Source organism: Monodon monoceros, unplaced genomic scaffold (assembly GCF_005190385.1).
Source record: "Monodon monoceros isolate NGI ecotype Baffin Bay Population unplaced genomic scaffold, NGI_Narwhal_1 Super_Scaffold_3, whole genome shotgun sequence".
In the NCBI taxonomy this organism is placed as follows: domain Eukaryota; kingdom Metazoa; phylum Chordata; class Mammalia; order Artiodactyla; family Monodontidae; genus Monodon; species Monodon monoceros.
In genome coordinates, this window is record NW_021703780.1 from 11197241 (window position 1) to 11217724 (window position 20484).

A 20484-nucleotide genomic window follows, 5' to 3' on the forward strand; every position below is an offset into this window, starting at 1 on the left:
TGAGCATCATGAATCACTAGGGAAATGCAAATTAAAACCATAACCAGATACCACTTAACCACTAGCATGGCTATAATTTAAAAAATGGAGAATCACAAGTGTTGGTGAAGAAACTGGACCCCTCATACATCGCTGGTGGGAATGTAAAATGATTCAGCTGCTTTGGAAAACAGTATGGTGGTTCCTCAAAAGATTATATACACAGTTGACATATAACCCGGCAATTCTACTCCTAGGTATGTAGTCAAGAGAAATGAAGATATATGTCTACACAAAAATGTGTACATGAATGTTTATAGTAGCATGGATCATAATAAAAAATGGAAACAACCCACATGTCCTTTAACTGATGAATGGATAAACAAAACTTGTTATCTATACAGTGGAACGTTATTCAGCCATACAAAGAATGAAGTACTGATACATGCTACAACATGGATGACGCTTGAAAACACTATATTTAGTGAAAGAAGCCAGGCACACAAGATCAAATATTGTATGGTTCTGTTTTGTACAAAATATCCGGAATAGGCAAATCAACAGAGACGGAAGGTAGATTAGTGGTTGTCTAGGGCTGGGGTAGGGAGGAATGGGGAGTAACTAACTGCTGATGGGTACAGGTTTACTTTGGGATGATGAAAATGTTCTAAAGTTGCTTGTGGTGATGGTTGTACAGTTCTGTGAATATACTAAAAAACCTGTTAAATTATACCTTTTAAATGAGTGGATTGTATGTGAATTACATCTCAAGTTGTTCTATTAAAAAAGTTATTGTCTTCTAACTTATCCACTAAAATATTGGTACATTGTGGCACTTACGTGTAGCACCTGGGCCACTTAGCATCATCAAAAGTAACATCGCAGCCAGGTAACCCAAGCCTCTTGTCTGCTTGGAAGAGCATCAGAACGCTCCCAGGTGGGGACAGGGTAAATTTTCTGAAGCAGGAAATGCGGTTCATCCCCAAATTCTATTTTTCTTCTAATGTGGCTTATTTTCAGTCACTTGATCTCCAGCTCATCTCTAATAAGTGTACAGAAAAGTACATGTCATTGTAGAAAAGTAAAATGCAGATAGGGAAAAAGAAAATAAAACTCATGTGTTTCCACAACCCAAGATAAGAGTTGGCCTCTGCCTTTCATGCTCAGGACTGACCAGCAAGGACTGGGCATCCGTCGTGTTGGTCTTCACGTGAAAGGAAATGGAACTTGGTGGTTTTCCATGCAAGTTAAGAAGAGATTCTTGGCATGTACTAATGACATCACTTCATAAGTTGGGCCTCCTCAAGCCGCAGACCTGCTGCAGCTGCTACTCTTCTTCAACCAGAATTCTTCAGCGTCACATCCTGAAAACCTGCCGTGTCTCTGTTTAGACAAACAGGCTACTTGCTAGTCAGAGACTTTGATCGGATTTTGACAGCACCGACCGCAGGAACCACGAGAACAGATGCTTGTGGGCTTCTTTGGGAGCCGAGACTCTGTACCACGGAGCCTGGGAATTTTCCCAGATGAGTATAGCTGACCAGTGAAGCCAGCAATGCTTTTGTCTAGGCATCACCAAAGCTGACATTTAGAAGAGACATGGGTGATAATCATCTCATCCTACTCAGTTTTTCAAATGGGGAACCAAGCCCAGAGTGGTTAAGAGGCTTGTTTAAACACGCAGCTCAACAAAAGCAGAAATTTCTCACATCTTATGTGTAACAGATGTTGGCTGAACTTTAGTTAGGTCAAGGGGTCAGCAAACTACTGCCTGTAGGCCAAATGCACCCACCATGTTTTTTGTAAATAAAGTTTTATTGGAACCTAGCCACCGCCACATGTTCCTGTATTGTCTGTGGCTGCTGTTGAACTTAAACAGCGGAAGTGAGGAGTTGCAGCAAAGACTGTCAGGCCTGCAAAGATGAAAATATTTACTCTCTGGCTCTTTACAGAAAGCAAATTGCCAACCCCTGCTCTAGGTTAATAAGAAGAATGAAAATTGGAATGATAACTCCTTTTAACCTGATTTTCTTCCTTATCTAAATAGATGGTGGGAATGCTGCCTGTTTTAAACTTGGATCTCACAAGACTCCTTCGACCTTGTACAAGTTGTTTGGATTCTTTGCCCCGATTCTAATTTAGAGACTAAGTCGTGTAGAATTTACCTCCCACTGAAATGTATTAATATTTTCAAGGTGTTAATTTAATTAGTTCCAGTTTTTTGTTTTTTTTTTTCCCCTGTCCCAGGTGGTTGTCTTAGATGATTTCTGAAAAACCGTTACACTAGGCATTTTCAGATTTAGGCTTCAAGCTGTTACTCTTTCCCAGAGGTCCTTGGCAAGTAAGGGTCTGCGTGCATTTGTTGAGGCAGAAGTGGGATTTGTGCTCCCGAGACACTGGTGTGCAGGGCTTTCCAAGCACCCTTGGGCCCTCCACGCCCTGCGACCACCTGTTGTTCATCTTTGCATTTCTCTAAACTTTGGAATTTAGTCAAAGCCCGTAATTGTTTATTTAGCACCTACTATGTACTAGGCACTGCTCTGGGTGCTTAGGATAGGATTTATTAGTAAACGATACACAAACCCTACCATGTGAAGATGGCATTCTAGCGGTGGAGGCAAATAGTACACAATAGGGATAATAAATGCGCAGATTCTGTGGCCTATGAGAAGTGGGGATTAGGCCGTGGGAAAAGCAAAAGTAGAGCTGGGGGGAGCAGGTGGGTCGCAGGACTCAGTGGGTGGGTGGGGGGAGCCTCACTGAGAAGAGGCCTGAGCAGACTTGGAGGAGGGGAAGGAGTTAGCTAAAGAGGTATCTGGGCTAAGAGCTTTCCAGATGCCGGGACCAGCTGGAGCAAAGGCCCCAAGGGGAAAGCAAGCCTGGGCGGTTTGAGGGGCAGCAAGGAGGCCAGCATGCTTGGAGAGGAAGGAGTGGGGAGGCGCTCCAGGAGAGGTAGAGGGGTCAGTACGGTGAGGAAGTGACCTGTGTGCTTGGGCAAGTGCCCCCAGAGGAAGCTCACTGCAGGTGGAGTTGAGAAGTCTCAGGAATTCTTAGCTAGAAGATGGTTTTATCGCTTGTCTTATTTATGTATTTACTCCTCAAGAGTATAAAGAGGTCAGTTCTTTTAATTTACAGTTGATCACATTTGATAGGGAAGGCCCGTGCTCTCCCAGGCTGGATTATCAGGGTAGGGGGTAGGTGCCCCGTTAGTCCATGCAAAGGGGCCCTGTGGTCTGTTAACCAAAAAAGTCACTTAAAGCAAGAATATAATAAAAAAGGACACATAAGTATTTCATTTTCATTTAAAGCATAAATGTACATTCATTTGCCTTTTTTTTTCTGATAGAGCCAAAGGCCTTTTCTTTAGTGGGAATCTACTGACTGGAGCTCACCTTTCTTGCATAAATCATATTCATAATCCTCCTGGTGTTCCCCAAATTTCCCTGAAGAGAAAAATCACCTGAGCCTTTATTTTATAAAACAAAACAGATAACCAAGAAAATCACATCCCAAGGCCCCGGTCTGGACTTCCTGAGTCAGAATATCCAGGGCAAGCGGGCTGTTTATTTGTATATTTAACGAGTGACCTAGGTGATTCTTATCATCAGGAAATCTTGGAAAACACTGGAATACAACTCCTGGTTTAGATATTTTTCTGTTTATTTGTGTTTTGGGGGGGCCACGCTGCGAGGCTTGCAGGAACTTAGTTCCCCCACCAGGGGTTGAACCCACGCCCTCGGCAGTGAAAGCACAGCATCCTAACCACTGGACCACCAGGGAATTCCCTGTTTTTTCTTTTTTTAAGTGGAGAAAGAACATACAAAAAAACTTTGAAGCATTTTCCCCTCATCTTGTCCACCTACATCTAATTTGACAGAATTGTTTTTAATAACATGTTATGTCTTTCCAAAGCATTCAGCTAATTTTCCTAGAAATAATCCTCTTTTAATAGCTATATTTTTGCATTAATTAAATTTTTAATTAAATTGGATCATTACATTAACCAATAAAAGTGGCATGAACATATTCTGGGCGAAACACAGTGGTCTTGGTTATCCTACAATGGGAGGGATGAGGGGAAGGGCACCGGGCTGCTAGAACAGGGGTCTTCAAACACCTTTGTTCTTGTACCCCGTTTACACATTTTTTTTTTTTTTTTTTTTGCGGCACGTGGGCCTCTCACCGCCGCGGCCTCTCCCGTTGTGGAGCACAGGCTCCGGACGCGCAGGCTCAGCGGCCATGGCTCATGGGCCCAGCCGCTCCGCGGCATGTGGGATCTTCCTGGACCGGGGCACGAACCCGTGTCCCCTGCATCGGCAGGTGGACTCTCAACCACTGCGCCACCAGGGAAGCCCCCCCGTTTACATGTTTAAACTTGACATCCAAAATTTATCAAAATCATTGAAAAAGATGTGATTCCGAATTACTGGAAATAAAATACCGACATTTAAAAATAAAACTGCCATTATCCTAAACTGCCATTTAAATGTATCCAGTCAAATACAAATGTCACAACTACTTGATACCCACATCATCCATTTACAGAGTAGATATACAAGCCCTTTTTAACAATGAGAACCTTCACATTTTTTCTTTTTCTCTTTGAACTGGTATTCCCATCCTACTTCTACCGTAGAAATTTATATTAATGTATTTTTATGCTTGAAGATCTTTTGTTGACTATCCCATTATATTCTGCTGTAAAATATATGAGTTACTGAACTATTTTCAAGTTCTTTAAAACTTAAAAATTGTTCCATTGAAAAATTCTTGTAGATGGAATTATCACTGCTGTAATTTATAGTACTAAGTTGTTGAAAACAACAAATGATACATTTTGATTAATAATTCCATAAAAGTAAAACTATGGGAAACGCATCTCTTAATAGATGCATGGGGCATGAGTTTTTTGAATTAGTTCGGGTATCCATGGCTGAGTATTACATATTGTTAGAAGAAGACAGAGTTCATGTTGTTGTAGCCCAGTCGGCCTGTGGTCACAGGAAACAAACCTGTATTCTGAGAAGATCTGGTTTCCTGACCCACTGCAGTGAGCGAGACCCCAGAGGAGCCGTGGGGCATGTCCCCAAACAAAGGAAAAGATGGAGTTATTATAGGGTTTGGAAGGAGGGTTGAGTTCAGGTAAAGTTTAAATGAAGCAGTTTTTGATAGACTCAGCAACTAGCAGGGCTGTGGGTGTGGAGAGGGGTCAGATCTTCTCTGGCTGCAAAGTGGCCGCAAGGTCCTGTTTCCTTGAAGGTAGATGTGGAACCCTGGTCCCAGACACCCCTTACCTGGAGCTCTGCACCTGGGTTGGAAGTAAGGCTGCTTCTCGGAGGCAAAGTGGCTTAGGTCCTCCAGACACAGAGGATATTTCATTCTTTACTGCCGTCATACTGATAGTGTATGATTTTAGAGGACAGAATTCCTACTCAGTGAGAAACAAAGCAGTGGTCGCTCAAAGAAGGGAGTTGTTATGATACTGTGCAGCTTGTCGTGGGGGAAAAAAATTGTGTTTCCTGCTAGCTTTGCAGCTGGCTGTATCTGTGTCTCTAATTCCAGTCTGAGGGATGGCAGGGAAGATTTTTACTGGCTGAGCTAAATTTTACCTTTTCAATGTCCAGTGTCAATTGTAATTCTTTGTTTTTGCTTTTTTTAAAAAATATTTATTTATTTGGTTGCACTGGGCCTTAGTTGCAGCAGGCGGGCTCCTTAGTTGTGGCACGTGGGCTCCTTAGTTGTGGCAGGCGGGCTCCTTAGTTGCAGCTTGTGGGCTCCTTAGTTGCAGCATGCATGTGGGATTTAGTTCCCTGATGAGGGATCGAACCCAGGCCCCATGAATTGGGAGCGCAGAGTCTTATCCACTGAGCCACCAGGGAAGTCCCAGTTTTTGTTTTTTATCGATGAAAGTACTGAGAAACCTGGGCCACATAAACCCTGGGCGTGAAAGGAATTTCATTATGGCATCGCTACTCAGATTTTAGACCTCCTTCCAAGTTATATGCTGAAATACCCATAGTAATCTTGAATCACGTTTAGTGATCTGTTCATTGACAATTCTATAAGACCCTCTTTCAATTTTACTGAAAGCAAGGATGAAACGGCCCTGCTTGCATGTGTTACCCGGTCTTTAGAAACCGTTTGTTTTCTCAGATCCACACCGATATTTCAGACATCCCTTTCTTTTCACGTTCTGGGATAAGGCGCCATTGTAAGATTTGGGATGGGTGAGGTGAGGTGCAGCTTGCTTTGGTAAATAGGGAGGAGGGTGAATGTGGAAAGGGGCACAAGGAAGAACATGTGGAAGCTGAGGCTCTCCGCGCCTGGCTGTGCTTCTCGGAAAGTCCTCAAGGGACTGTGCTGGGGTGGAGCTTTCTAGTGGCCAGTGTTCCACATGCTGCCAGTGGTAGAAGGATCAGAGAGGCCATTTGGTCGGGAATGTCTGTTCGTGGCACAGAGAACAGAGTATTCAAGGGCTAAGGCATTCATGATTTGTGTTGTATCAAGAATAAGTAATATGACCAAATGCTTTTTTCATTTTTAACTGTGCTCAGTTGATTTTCTTATTAACGATACACTAGAATTAGTTGGGTATTTTTTTCCCCCTGTCCTAAGTGTTTTCCCTTGAAGGAAGCAGAAGTCGTTGGTTTTTCTCCTTTTCTCTCCCTCCTCTTTCTTGATGTTTCTCTTTTTCCTACTTTCTGACTGCAAGTCAGGGCTAGTCGCGAGTTCCAGTGGACGGCTGGAGAGGCCTGTGGCCTCAGGTAAAGTCCTTACGGTCCACATGGTGCATGAGGCTCTTTTTTTCTTGTCCTTATTACCTGTCAGTAAGATTTTGTAAAACTTACAGTATGTCAGTTATGAGTTTGGCAAAGCAATCCCAAAATACAACCATGTCTCCCCTTCTTCCTTAAAAGAAAATCCTTATTTATAGCACCTAAATTCTAAGCAATTGCTTTCCCAAATTCCCTTGGTGACAGGGCCCAACCCATAGTGAAGTGTCTGCATTTGGAGTTTTCAGAAACTAGATGAAAGAACTGGGCACAGAAACACATAAGACCGCATTTGTGAGAATGTGAATTTTACTCTGGTTGTAACTAAGAAAGTTGACTTGCTGAAGCAGAATGTTCATCTTGCTCCTAACTCTGCTGTGTTCGTCCTGCTATTTCAGGTTTCATTTCCAGGGGCCATGTGGGACGACGCTTCCTGAAGCCCTTGCGCCTCATGAAACTGAAACTGTTTCTTAATTGCCCTGAGGAAGGAAGAAATCACAGTGCATCTGTAAGTACCAGGCCACCAACAGGAGAAACAGTCTTGTGGATGGTGAGCTGAATACTGAAAGGTCTGAATGTATCTTCTGGAATCCAAACTGCTGATAAGTGATGGGACTTAGAGGAAATAGTAGTAAACGTGTTTAGAAGGAGAAGTCACAGAACTTCTCAAGTCAATTCACGTTATCTGGTTTGAACTAAACATAAGATACCTCTGATGTGTTTGGTTGGTTACCGGGAGGGAAACAACTTTGTAATTAGATTGTCTAAAAAAAGTAATTTTTTTTTTTTTGCTATTTGGGTAGAGGGGTAAAACCCTGGTATTTCTGATTTTTGTGCAAGGTTTGGTGGAAAATAAAATCCCTTTCTACAGCAGGTAATTGACTGTATAAAGGTGTTACCCCAAGAGATATCTTTGTTGGGGACTATCTCTTGTCAATGTTTATCTTGTTTGGCTGCCTAACCTCAGTTCCAGGGGGATAGCTTACAACAAGAATTCAGGCAAGGAAGGAAGAGAAATTAGCAGTAAGGTAGAAAATCAGGATGAGAAAAAAGAATAATGCAAATATATGGACTCCAAGGACAAACACAGCTGCCTAAAATTTAGCACTGGGCTTCCGAGCAGCCAAGGAGGAAAGGGAGAGGTGATGGTTGGTCGTTCCTCAATATTATAAACACAGAAGGACATTTCTCACTATCAACACACGCTTCCCCCGACGCTGAAGTTTGAAGGGAGTTTTTCCCGTGGGACTTGAAAGTTTTATGCTCATACTACCTCTGCGTAAAGTAGGAAGAATACAGCCCTCTCCTCAAGTCCCACCATCTAATGCAGCACCCAGGGATGCCTGCTGCCGGCAAGGCAAGCATCGGAGACCTGACGGAGGAGCGGCCTTCAGTAAACAGCGCATGAAGGTCGTACATAACTAGCTCCCTTGGATCAGGTGGGCTCCCTGGGTGATTATGCAGCTGGGCCATATCATCCCCACCCCTTACAAAATTGCATTTAATATTACACCCTTGGTGTTTGTAGAAGTAGATGACGAGACGCTGTGACATAAAACTTTGTACTGCATTTGCAAGTCATGCCTTTTAATAAATCCCAAGTATCCTTTGCATGGGCAAGAGGGGTGCCCATAACCCACAGGGAGTCTGAAAGATCAGCCAGGCACCCTGAGGGCTCCCGTCATATGCTTTTACGTGGGTGGGTCAAAGCACGCACACTGACGGGACTTGTAATACCTATAATGCAGGTTTTGTACATAAAATACCATCATGCACTTCTAGTAGGTTTGTTGTAGGGCTTCTCAAAAGTGCACTGTATACAATTCCCTAGTGTTAGCAGTGATGGAAGTCAGAACACTGTTTCAGGGAGTCGGACTATATTTTTAATTCGTAATTTCTATCTGACCAAGATCCAGATATTTCAGAACTGTTCTTTGCAACTCCCTTCCTACTAGGTTGTTGGTACCAGTAGCTGTTTTTGTTTCTGTTTTGTCATTTTTGTTCGTGTTTTGGTCTTGTTTTTAAATTAGGAATTGCTTCCAAATCAGAGGAGAGGAAAAGCGAATTGAAAATACTCCACAATTTATGTGAGGTAGGATTATTCAATTCAATTCAATATTTACTGAACCTGCCATATGACAGACATTAGAAATACAGTGCTTAGAGAGAGATGGACCGTCCCTCAAGGAGTTCACAAAGACTGGGTTGGGACAGTTGTCATATGAACGGGTAAACAGCGTGGAAGCTATAGTTACAGAAATTTGTTCAAGATTCAGAGAATGCAATTAGAGATGAGCAGAGTGGGGATGGGGTCGATCTTAAGGTGCTTGAAAGTCTTTTAAGAGGAAGTCAGCCTGGGTGGGAGTTTTTGAAGGTATAAATAGGAGTTCCAAGGTCAGAGTGTGTATCCCTAGAGCATGTCCAAATGCAAGGTAAATACGAAATAGCTTGGTTTGTTCAGAGAAAGATGAATCATTTGCTATCGTATAATGGGTGAGAGAAGATAAAACACAAAGGTCATGAAGGGCCACGTATGCTAGGAAATGAAATAAGTATACTTGGGGCGGGGGCGGGGGCATAAATATACACAGTACGGGGGCTGCGTCACTAAGTGACGGTAGGATGGGCAGACACCGTGCAAGGTCCTGGGGTTACAGCAGGGAACCGGGGAGGGGGGTCCCCGCTCTCAGTGAGCTCACGTTCTAACGGGAGAGTCAGACAACAAGCTGTTAAGGCGAGGAGTCAGTGATGGACACAGAACAGGCAGTGGCCGAGGGCTGGTGGTCAGGGATGCCCGTGAGAGGGCGGCCGAGGTCGCCACGCCCACGTTTGGTGCAGAGGATCGATTTAAATCCGAGTCTGTCGACCTTGTTTCTCGTCGGCGACAACAGGGCTGAAAGGCATGGGGTCCTGCCGCTATAGCGCACTTCTTCCTTTTGAAACTGCACTTCTGTGGGGAGTGCGGAAAGCCGAATATCGACCAAGCGGATCTCGGAGATAAAAAAGGCGGCGATAGGGCGACTGGGGCTTGTGGTCACCGGATGGCGGGACCTGCGAGCCCACCTCAAGGAGCGCGAGGACCCAGCCAACCCTGCTCCCGGCATCCCCGCCAAGGAGGCAGCAGGATGTATCTTTCCTGCCTAGAAACCACGGCCACCTGCTCTCGCAGTCGTGAGCGAGGAGGGAGCCGCGAGGCCTCCTGCGCGCAGCCCCGGAGCCGGGCGGAAGGGAAGGGCCCCCAGCTTTTCTCAGGCCACGCCCGTCCCCGCTCTGCGCATGCGCCTCTGCATAGTTCAGTGGGGCCTCGGAACCTGCAGAGGGCGACAGAAACCGTGGCGCCTGCCTTTTACGTCACGCTCCGCTTGCGTGCTGATTCCGGGTCAGAGGTCGGGCGCAGCTTGGGTCATGGTGCAGCTCAGGCCGCGCGCGTCCCGCGCTCCGGTTTCGGCGTCGGCGATGGTGGACGAGGGCCAGCCCGCCTCGGAAGAGGAGGCGGAGCACGGCCTGTTGCTCGGGCAGCCGAGCAGCGGCGCGGCTGCCGAGCCGCTGGAGGAAGACGAGGAAGGGGACGATGAGCTTGACGACGAGGCCCCGGAGGAGCTGACTTTCGCCAGCGCTCAGGCGGAAGCGAAAGAAGAGGAGCGGCGAGTTCGCGAGACCGTGCGCAGGTTCGGAGCCCGCGGCCGGGCGGGGAGAAGCGCCCCTTCCCATCCCGCTCGTCCCTGCCCGCACTGACTTGTCGCCTTTTCTCCCAGGGATAAAACGCTTCTGAAGGAGAAGAGGAAGCGACGCGAGGAGTTGTTCATCGAACAGAAGGTTGGAGGGGAGGGCGGCGTTTCACAACGCGGCTCGGGGTAGAATTCAAAGTTGCTAGGATGTGGGGTAGAGGAAAGTCGCTAATATTCTGACTACAGTGACAAGGTGCTCGTGCTCTTTGCTGTCCACCGATTGAAAAAGGGAGTGGGGAGAGGTGGGAACCTGAAATCGTAGGGTCAGTCCCACCCCTGACGCTCGGCGGAGGTAGTTTATTTGAAACTGGGTCGCCGTGAGAATTAGGTGCTTTGGAAACTAAGGGCCGTTCCAACATGGAGGATGATTGATGTGCTTCTCTGCTGTTTAGCAGATTGGCCACAGAACTGACTCCATATGGACGTGATATTAACTGCTTCCAGTGTATGATAGTGACCTGAGGGTTCCAGTCTTCACATCTTCCGAAGAATGTGGAATGGTTTCTGAGATGCTTGGTCCCAGTCTTCCCACAGCTTAGAGATAGTGGAGGTCGGTGTTCAGCCCAGTTCATTTATTTGCCTAGAGGTAGGGCTGTCCTTAAAATGGTAACTTTTAAAAGCAATCCAGGGCATATTGTCGTGTACCTCACTTTTAATTGATTTTTAAAACGTTTTTAAGAAAAGAAAACTTCTTCCAGATACTATTCTAGAGAAGTTAACTACAGCTTCACAAACTAGGTAAGTAATGGATCTCGTTTTATTACTTGCCTACATACAGTCTTTGAATTACATATTGGTACATTAATTTGAACTCAAATAACTGAAGAAATTGTAAAGTCTAAATTAAAAAGCTACACAGTATTTGAATTTGGTGGGACAGGTTGAGGGAAATATTCCACTTTTCAGTCTTCTGGTTTTTATTATGTTTGTTGTTTTCCCCATAGGTAACTCTAGTTTCTGAGTTGCTGATCCTAGTGTGTTCATTCAATAAGTTGTGGGCCACTGTCATTGTACTAGGGGCAGGATAGATGGTGTGAACAAAACAGTGTTTTGAAATTTATCCTTTAGTGGAGTAGCAGGCAATTATCCATAGGCTCCTAAAACTCAAGCTTGTCCCATACTTGCCCTATCTGCCACTAACCTGGCCTCCCTCCTCGTTCCCCATTTCACTTAGCAGCTCTGCCATCCACTGCACGTTTAAAGCTACTTTTCCTCATCTGTGCCAGGGAATCAATCAAACCGTACTTAATTTACATTTCTAAATATTTGCTTTCCCCCCTCCCCATTCCCCCTTGTCTCCTCTTACTGCTTTCAGTTTAGAAGTTTAGCCCTGCATCTTTGACTTAGCACAGTGGTTCTCAAATTTTCAGTAAAAGAACTTTTTCCAGAGTTACTCGGTTTCTGAATACATCACGGTGACAAAGTCCTTTTCACCTTTCAAAACCAAGTCCAGATGTCACCTGTCTTCTCTCACTCCCTCCACCCCATCGCTCGCTCCACCGTCGAGCTTTTTCCAGTATGCAAGTGCTTCTGTGTAGATATCTCATTGTATTTTGCCATTTACCTTTCTCTCCATTAGACCACACTTCTTGAGGCTATAAATTCTTGTCTCTATCCTCGTTTGTGTCTAAACTGTTCAATTAATCCTTCGAGATCTCTCCAAATAAAGTGAGGCAGGCCTACCACCTTTCACTTTGTATTTCAAACACTGTACTATATAATTCTTAAATATTTCACTTTAACTCTGTTAACCACAACAGTCTGCTTCTTTGGAAGCCTGCTAATATATTTTCAGATTTTAAATTCTGAGAAGATGTTCCCAACCTAGTATAGTTTGTTGATTTTGAGTTGTCAGTTCATTGGGGAGAGACTCTTTCTTTCTAAAGATCCTAAGTAAAAACTGAGAATGGTGGTAGTAAAGGGGGGGAGGGGTATCTTATTTGTAAAACTAGATGAAATTTTTTAACAAGTTGAGTCACCTTTGCTCTCTGCCATCCCAATTAGTGTTCTTCTTGTTCTTCCTTAGTGTGAAGAAATCACCGGCAAAGTTGAAAGAAGGTATGAACTATTCTAATTTGAATAACTTCTCATTAAGTGTCAACTGCATTTGCAGGTATTTGCAGTCAAATGTTACTGACCCTTAGAAAGAGCATGGGAACAGGCCTGGCCAGTTGTAGCTTATTTCTTACAAATAAAAACCACACACTGGTGTGTGGTGGGTATTTAAAGTGAACTCCAGTATGTGTTCCTGATTTATTTTTACACCAATGCTAATTAGAAATATAACTCAATTTTTTAGTGAATTTGCAAAAGAAAAATGAAGAATGTGAGAAAGGAAGTGACTCAAAGAAAGCTAAAGAAAAAGTGCAGAAAGTACAGACTGTTGGGTAAGAAGAGTCTTCTTTTTGTGTGTGTAGGATGTAAAGGTGACCTTTGGAGGAGAGTATTGGCTTAATTAGTAGCAGTTTCAGATTGGATCCTCTGTGGAAAGTTTTTGGTATTTATATTAAAAAAAATATTTATTTGCTCTACTAAGATGTAAACATTACTTGTAAAATGTAATTTAGTTTTATCATCTTACCCCTGCATATACAAAATTAGGACTTGGGATATTGTTTTCCACTATTTGAGTCAACTAACAAAAATACTTTATTTTGAAAATAAGCACTGCCTCATTTTGACCTTTTGTATTGATTACCAGCCAGAATAAAAGCTACTTGGCTGTAAGGCTGAAAGACCAAGATTTGAGAGATTCAAGGCAAGAAGCGGCCAAAGCCTTCATACAAAATTGTTTATATGGTCCTGGAACCAACAGAACTACTGGTAATTTCTTTATGGACTATTTTTCTCCCTTTTAACTGCAAGTTAAACAAAGCAATGATAAATAATTCTCTTTCCTAGTAAACAAGTTCCTGTCTCTTGACAACAAGAGGTTACCGGTGAAAAAGGCCGCAGCCCAGTTTTTGAATAATGCTTGGGGTAAGATTCAGCTTTATTCTCTGAATCTGATAGTTTTATATATTGAATAATGTTCTTTAAAAAAAAAAAATCTGTTTATTTGGCTGTGCTGGGTCTTAGTTGCGTGCGGCACGTGGGATATTCACTGCCACATGTGGGATCTTTAGTTGCGCATGCAGGCTTTAGTTCCCTGACCAGGGATCGAACCCGGGCCCCCTGCATTGGGAGCACAGTCTTAACCACTGGACCACCAGGGAAGTCCCTGAAAGATGTTCTTTTTTAAGGAGATAGTAAATACTCATGAAGTATCGATTTTTTTCTTACAATGGCTTCTATTACTATTTTAAAGTTGCTTCTGAAGAATAGGTCAGTGTAGTATGTATGCACATATACCTAATTTTAATATTTACACTCATGTATTAACTAGAAAATTTGGAATTGTTTCTTGGGAACTTTATCTCTTTATTATTCTTAACTGCACAAAACCTTCTATTCTAGCATCCCAGAAAAAACAAAATGCCAAGAGGTTTAAAAGACGTTGGATGGTCAGAAAGATGAAAACTTCTAAGAACTAAATCAAAGCTAAATGAAGAACGAGGACTTTGTATGTATAGAACTTATAAATTTTTAGTTTAGAGCATTTAATTTTTCTGAAAAAATTAATAAAAGACTTACAAATCATTTTAGAGGATCATTATAAAAATCGTAAGTCTGGGGTAGTACCCAGTCACATTTCATCCATGGAGTATAATTAATTGTGCCTTACAGTGGAAGAAAAAACAGTTTAAAAGGACTTGTTTTCCTTTCTTTTTATAATTGTTTACCCATTTTATTGAACACAACCAGTGCCCACACCAGTAGGGCTCCTCTGCTACCCCTCCCCCCTCCCCTGCAGGGTGTGTGGCAGGAAAAGTCTTCCACGACAGCTCTCAGATGCTTTAGTTTCTTGGATATTTTTGTGCTATTGATGAGAATTTCACAGAATACGAGGAAGAGTGCAGTATCTAAGTGTAGCTAGATAATCTGTTCTTTTTTAAAAGAAGGTTTACCAAACCAAAGGATATGGTTGTTTGTTATCCTGTTGAAGAGTTTGTTTTTATGTTTTACTTTTAACCAGTTTGGGAGTTTGCTGTAAAAATGGCAAGTCACATGCCACATTAGAAGATTCATTTCCTGCTTTCTTTCTGTATCACCCATAGTATCAGGTTTGACCCTAATCCAAATCCACAGAGGCCAGTAAACACAAGGCAGTCTGAGGTTGCAGAACTCAGATTTATAGTAGCAACCACTCATTTTAGTTGTTTTAACTTTATACTAATTGTGAGAAGTATGCAAGTACCTAATATAAATTCAATTGACACTCTAGTATCTGTAGAAGTAAATTTTTAATTTAATGGCTGGTTAATTATATCACTACATTTTTATTGCAATATAGTACTCATTTAAGCACTTAAAAATGGAAGGTGTACAAAGATTAAATTAAGACACGGTAAATTGACTAAATATTTGGTTTTTATATAAATAAAGGTCATGACCACACTGTTGACATGTAATACTGTTATAATACAACAGTTAATTGTGAGTCTACAACAGAAGTCATCTGTAGTTAAACAGAAAACAAAGTTGAAAAAGACCATGTTAAAAACAAAACTACTGGGACTTAACAGGTCGGGATTGTAAGTAGCAACAAACATATTCACTCAGCTCCTGAGTATTTCAAGTTTTACAGTACACATTAAAAATGATTTCTTCCATCAACACTATAAATTCAAACTGTCAGATGTTTATGCATTTTGCAAGTTACACTGATTGAATTGCTTACATGGGAGCGGGGGTCAGAACACCTCCCAATTTGAAGTTTACATCACCCACATGCTAACACAAACACAACTTGTTCCGTTTCCTTCCCCCCTCTCTCCCCCCAACAAAGAAGGCAGGATTTTTTGGTTTCTTTTAGGTAATTGTTTTAAAGGATTTGTGATGATCAATTTGAACGTCTGAAATTCAGTAATATTTAACTCTTAGACAACTAAGAGGTTAAAGATGGAAAATAATTTCTCCTAACACTAAGTTAGAAAATCATTTGCATCATGCTGTAAACTAGGAAGCAATGTAAAGCAACAAAAACCTGTCCCCAGTACATAATTTAAAAAATCTAAATTTCAAATCAGCAGAACTGGTCTACTTCCATGTTGACTATATGCCACAATATAAGTGTGAGCTCCGTGAATGCATAGCTAATGTAGGTAGTCTTCCACTGTGGCAAAAGCACAGGATCCAATTCCTGATCGCGCCATCAGTCCTAGACACTGTGTGGCCTGTCCCATGGCTAGGGCAAGTGGAGGTTGCTTTGGCAGATTGTGGGTTTCTGAGGAAAAATGATTAAAAATGGAAATAGCAATTAGCAATACATTTCAAACAACGTCTCTCAATCAGGAAAATACTGCATTACTTACAAAATTACCAATGTCTATACTGCTCTTAACTACCTAACTAGCAAAGGTGGTTTTTAAGCAAACAGCACATGCCTTGGACATCTACTCTGACAAGGTAATATGGTTACTGGGTATTCAAGTAATAAGAAAAACTTCTTGCAGAATTAGACTTTCAAGGTGTTAGACACTCAAAAACTCCCACCTTTACTATGATGGAAACGATGTAATTATCTAATGTTTGCAGTGGGGAGTAAGGAATATTTAGTATTTCCCTTCTATTTTTCCAAGGTCAACTGACATTACCAAAGAAAACGGCACCAGGTTTTCGGTACAAGTTTCACTGATGGATTCTTCCCCTTCTGGGAACAGGACCCAACAGAGGCTGCCGAATCCTTTCCATGGCATGTTGGTGAATGTCATTTGGGTTGGTAAGGGAGCAGGTGGTGATGGTGACCACGAGAGACAACTGAGCCAAACGACCCTATAATCTGAGGAGTTAATTTACAACTGATAGGATAAACATCTGTAAAAATCACCATTAAATGAAAGTGTTCAGGGTCCTTCCTACCAGACATTTGTCAGACAAGCTGTAGTACAAATGTAACCATCAGCAAAATTCATTCTTTGCCAGAAATGAAAAACTGAACTAGTGATAAAAGTGACCAAACCCATAGAAGCCGATAACTTCCTCGTGTGGAGGTGTCCAAATTTTAATTTTAGGCAGATTCCCAGTTAGTAAATTACTAATCAGTCCTTGTAGGCACAGCTGACAGCAGGGCAAGAACAGCGATCCAGGGCTGGTTAAGGCTCCTTGTGGTTGGTTCTGAGGCTGCACATAGCGGTGGGAGAAAGAGAAGTTCCGGAAGGGATGAGGCAGAAATAAAGGGAGCAGGTTCCGGACTTAAGGTGTAAGGGGAAGTAACACAGGATGAAGAATATTAGAATACAGATATGCGAGAAAAGATGCACACGCTGGTGAAAAGTGGTCTGTGGGTTAAGATTATTCAAGTACTAGCTGTTCTCTGGCAAGACGCTCTGCAGCTAAATTCTGATGGTGATACATTTTTTGGTCAACTCTAAGCAGGAATGACTTTATAAACTAACTCTGCCTCAGCTAGAATCAGGAACAATTCAATTTTTACACAAAATCAACATAACAATAAACAATGAAAAGGGAAACCATCCTTTCAAAAATATCTCTTGAAGGTTCACAGGGAAGTAACCTTGCTCAGAGGTAAGCACATTACAGTTTCATTTTGGCCAAGGGAGGCACATCTGTAAGCATCTTTAAATTTTTTTAGCATATGAAACTCACAGGAATTACATATCATATAACTTTAAGCACTATTTAGAGATGAAGCTATATAATACAGCACAGTGTTTATAAATATGCACACATGCATCCACAGCAATTTAAGTCTCATTACTTTTGCAAGAATTATATACATTTAATGTAAGTTTTAAGCACTATTTACAGCTGGACTACATAATACATCGCACAATATGTAAGAATACCCATATCCTGGATAATGAATGGTCCTAAGCAGTTTACTACTGAAAATTTTAACTCCCCTGGAGAACCCAAGATTTTTAACTGTCGTAAGAAAACTGTTCACTTTTCAAAAATTCTTTGGAAGTCTGAGTGTTTACCTAGATACAAAGCAATTTAGGGCTTCATGATTACCTATAATGTAGTCATTTCAAAAAGACAATTATAGTAAACCATTATTTGCCCTACGATCCCAGCACTGCTACTAAGTACACTTATTTTTACCAATAAAGCTAAATGAATTTCGTATAACCAAAGAAAATACACATTATCCAAAGAAAATTCACATTTAATTTGTATAAGAAAAGTATAACACAAAAAACACTACTACTATTCCAGAACTTCAGTGTTAGACCATAACACCATGAATTAATAATGAACTTCAGAAGGACAAAGAAGCAGATTAAGGCCCAAACGTGCATACTTTTAAACTGCTTCCTTTACATTCCAGCCACATGAGCCCTGGCCTTCACTCCAAGTCTCTCTGTGTGACACTGATCCTATTTATCTAAGAGAGTTTCAGACATAAACCTAACAGGGCCAAACAGCACAGAACAGACTTCTAAACTGGCAGTCCCCATTTTTCTTGAGGAATTACATTCTAAAAAGGTGAAAAATCGCTCTCATCTGAACTACCTCTGAGAAAAACTGCCCAGATATGAAAAGTTTTATGTAAACAATCAACCCTGTAGTTGATATATAACCGCACAAAATGTGCAGTTACCTAATTCACATAAAAAGTATTTGTTCAGGGGACTCCCTGGTGGCTCAGTGGTTAAGAATCCACCTGCCAATGCAGGGGACACGGGTTTGATCCCTGGTCCAGGAAGATCCCACATGCCGCGGAGCAACTAAGCCCGCGTGCCACAACTACTGAAGCCTGCGCGCCTAGAGCCCATACTCTGCAACAAGAGGAGCCACTGCAATGAGAAGCCCGCGCACCGCAACGAAGAGTAGCCCCTGCCCTGCTCGCCGCAACTAGAGAAAGCCCGCGTGCAGCAACGAAGACCCAACGCGGCCAAGAATAAATAAAGATTGAAAAAAAAAAATTGTCCTCTGTTTAAAAAAAAAAAGTACTTGTTCAGTACATAAATACCACACTCCTCCTCTGCAGTGAGTTGCTCACAGGATGGCAACCAACCAACCGGGGACAGCAAATCCCAGTTTCTCGCTTCGTGCTCCCCCTGCCTAAGCCTGCTGTTCTCCCCTTCCCTCCCTTTTTTACTTGGTAAGGGCATGTAGTTAAATATGCTGAACTTCAATGAGAATGCCACGTGTCTCCAAGGGTTGATGCTGACAGCACTCGAGCCCCGTGGGAGCTGCGACATGGGTGGCTCGGGCCAGATATGCTTATGTACACGTTCACACAAAAACTTCTGTCTTCCAGAATCACAAGATGCACCCCAATATACTGTTTTTACTCCATTTGAATCTATTTAATCTGGGATTGAGATACCAGAGGAAGTTTCCTATACTTTAAGGTAATTTTAATTGTTTAAATGTAGAAAATATTTCCCTTATGATTTTACCAAAATATAAATGCCAGCACAAATACCATCTCAAATACCCCAGAGACTAGCTGAAGTGCTTTCTGGCTTCACTTACCTAATATTGCACTGTTAAGAGCTGAGCACACAGGTTCTCTCTGAATTGGGTCAAGTTGATTTCCAACTGGGCTGTTCCAAGGATCTGAATAGGCTAGTAAACTGAATGCATCCTGTTGAAAACATAGCAATTTGGTTTTTAATTCAAACAGTTCAGCGACTGTGCTCACCATGGTTACACGTTGAGAGAAAGGTAAAAATATGGCTTTAAGGCACTAGACTAACACAAGCCCATTTACCCCTATGACTAGGAGGCTATATATTTTTTAACAATTAGATTATGCAGCAAAGCCTAATTTGTTTTCATTTTTCTTGTAAACAGCCATTTTCATCATCTACCCCTTATCCCTACAACACATGCAGAACAGAATAGAATAAAAATGGAAAAAACTTAATTCCTGTGGAATGGGCTATATTACTGGTTAAAGTAAAGAGAAAGAGAAAACATTTATGACCACTACTATGAATTTGACATGAAAAGGTTAGGACCAGCCCATATATTTTTTTAAACACATGTGGGAACTGAGCGTATCTCACTGGACGTCATCTTCTCAAACTCAGTAATCAACAAAATTAAACTGGCTCCGCTTCAGGAACATTCAGTAGTTCCAGCCATCCTCAAGCCGCCCCTCCTGAAGTAACTGACACACGGTCTTCTTTTCAGACGACGGCTCTGTCTTCCTGTCATCTTTCTGTGGGGAGCACATAACTACAGTGGTTTCAGACATTGGCTTCAAGTTAAGCTGCATCACCAGAGTGGCCTTTGGCAAGAACAACCTTCCTAAGTATGAGTATCATCATTTGTATAATGGGGATTATAAGAGGTCCTATTTCACAGAGTTTATGAGGACTAACTGAGCTAAACGAAATTAGTAATGTCAGCTCCCTCTAATCTTTCAGTAAAAGATAAATTATCGTTTTGCCAGAAGCCAGTGCCCTAATCCAGAGTAACATTATGATACAGATACAGATACAGGTAGACACTGCACACCTTCCCAGTTCAGACGGCACGTGGAGAGGCGCTGGGGAAACCAAACCAGTGAATTCAGTAGCACGACACTCAAACTGCTGCTCGTTGAAACGTGGAAGACAGATTCCTAAAGAATAGCACCTCCCACATGAAGCTGCTCTGGCACCCCTCTAGCCATCTTATTAGTGGGGGTGAGGCTTCCTGGTCAAGCCTGCTCTTGCCCTTTCTTATCTGAATTGGCCTCTACGTTGTGACGACTGGAGAAGAACTGCCCGTAAAGCAGAGCTGTGCGGCCTGAGGCTACAGACAGGGATACACGGGGCACCTCCACTGCCCTACACTGCTGAGTATCTCATTCACATGAGACTTCTGGCCACAGTTATTAATGAAAGTTCTTTGAAGAATTTATACTAGTTTGAATTCCCTGCAGCTACTCACAGGTGCTAGTAGATACAAGGAGAAAAAAAAAAAAGCTTCATATACCTGCT

General features: G+C 42.3%; 3 protein-coding genes across 14 annotated transcripts in view; 2 read left to right on the forward strand and 1 right to left on the reverse strand.

Moving 5' to 3' along the window:
• Positions 1-9870, forward strand: part of SIRT5 (sirtuin 5) — a 30789-nt gene extending 20919 nt beyond the window's left edge. For 5 of the 11 annotated variants that reach the window (XM_029244056.1, XM_029244062.1, XM_029244058.1 and 2 more), the window contains one exon: positions 7151-9296. In XM_029244056.1, coding sequence (XP_029099889.1) covers positions 7151-7311 — 161 coding nt within the window. In that variant the 3' untranslated portion in view covers positions 7312-9296. Of the gene's footprint in view, positions 1-7150; positions 9297-9643 lie in introns of those variants that run through there. The other 6 variants (XR_003796802.1, XR_003796804.1, XR_003796805.1 and 3 more) reach the window with 6 other exon arrangements.
• A 105-nt stretch (positions 9871-9975) lies between these two features.
• On the forward strand, positions 9976-18550 carry NOL7 (nucleolar protein 7). Of its 2 annotated transcripts, XM_029244064.1 has the most exons (9): positions 10052-10420; positions 10508-10568; positions 11160-11218; positions 12507-12538; positions 12780-12867; positions 13182-13303; positions 13382-13459; positions 13937-14042; positions 16162-18550. In XM_029244064.1, exons 1-8 carry the CDS (start codon positions 10158-10160, stop codon positions 14011-14013), a joined length of 780 nt encoding a protein of 259 aa, XP_029099897.1. In that variant the 5' UTR covers positions 10052-10157; the 3' UTR covers positions 14014-14042; positions 16162-18550. The 2 variants fall into 2 exon arrangements, with proteins under 2 accessions (XP_029099896.1, XP_029099897.1); XM_029244063.1 differs by lacking the exon at positions 16162-18550 and having other exon boundaries at positions 9976-10420; positions 13937-14118.
• RANBP9 (RAN binding protein 9) overlaps positions 14807-20484 on the reverse strand; it is a gene marked incomplete at its 5' end in the record, with an annotated part of 89445 nt that continues 83767 nt past the window's right edge. The window contains 2 exon segments of the mRNA XM_029242316.1: positions 14807-15806; positions 19028-19139. Coding sequence (XP_029098149.1) covers positions 15676-15806; positions 19028-19139 — 243 coding nt within the window.

What these genes read in the sequence shown, in the direction of transcription:
- NOL7 (XM_029244063.1), top strand. Translation starts at nt 10,029, where the DNA reads ATGCGCCTCTGCATAGTTCAGTGGGGCCTCGGAACCTGCAGAGGGCGA. An exon ending in ACTACAGCTTCACAAACTAG is followed by an intron (nt 11,219 to 12,506) that starts GTAAGTAATGGA and finishes GTTCTTCCTTAG; the next exon opens with TGTGAAGAAATCACCGGCAA. An exon ending in GTTTTTGAATAATGCTTGGG is followed by an intron (nt 13,460 to 13,936) that starts GTAAGATTCAGC and finishes CTTCTATTCTAG; the next exon opens with CATCCCAGAAAAAACAAAAT.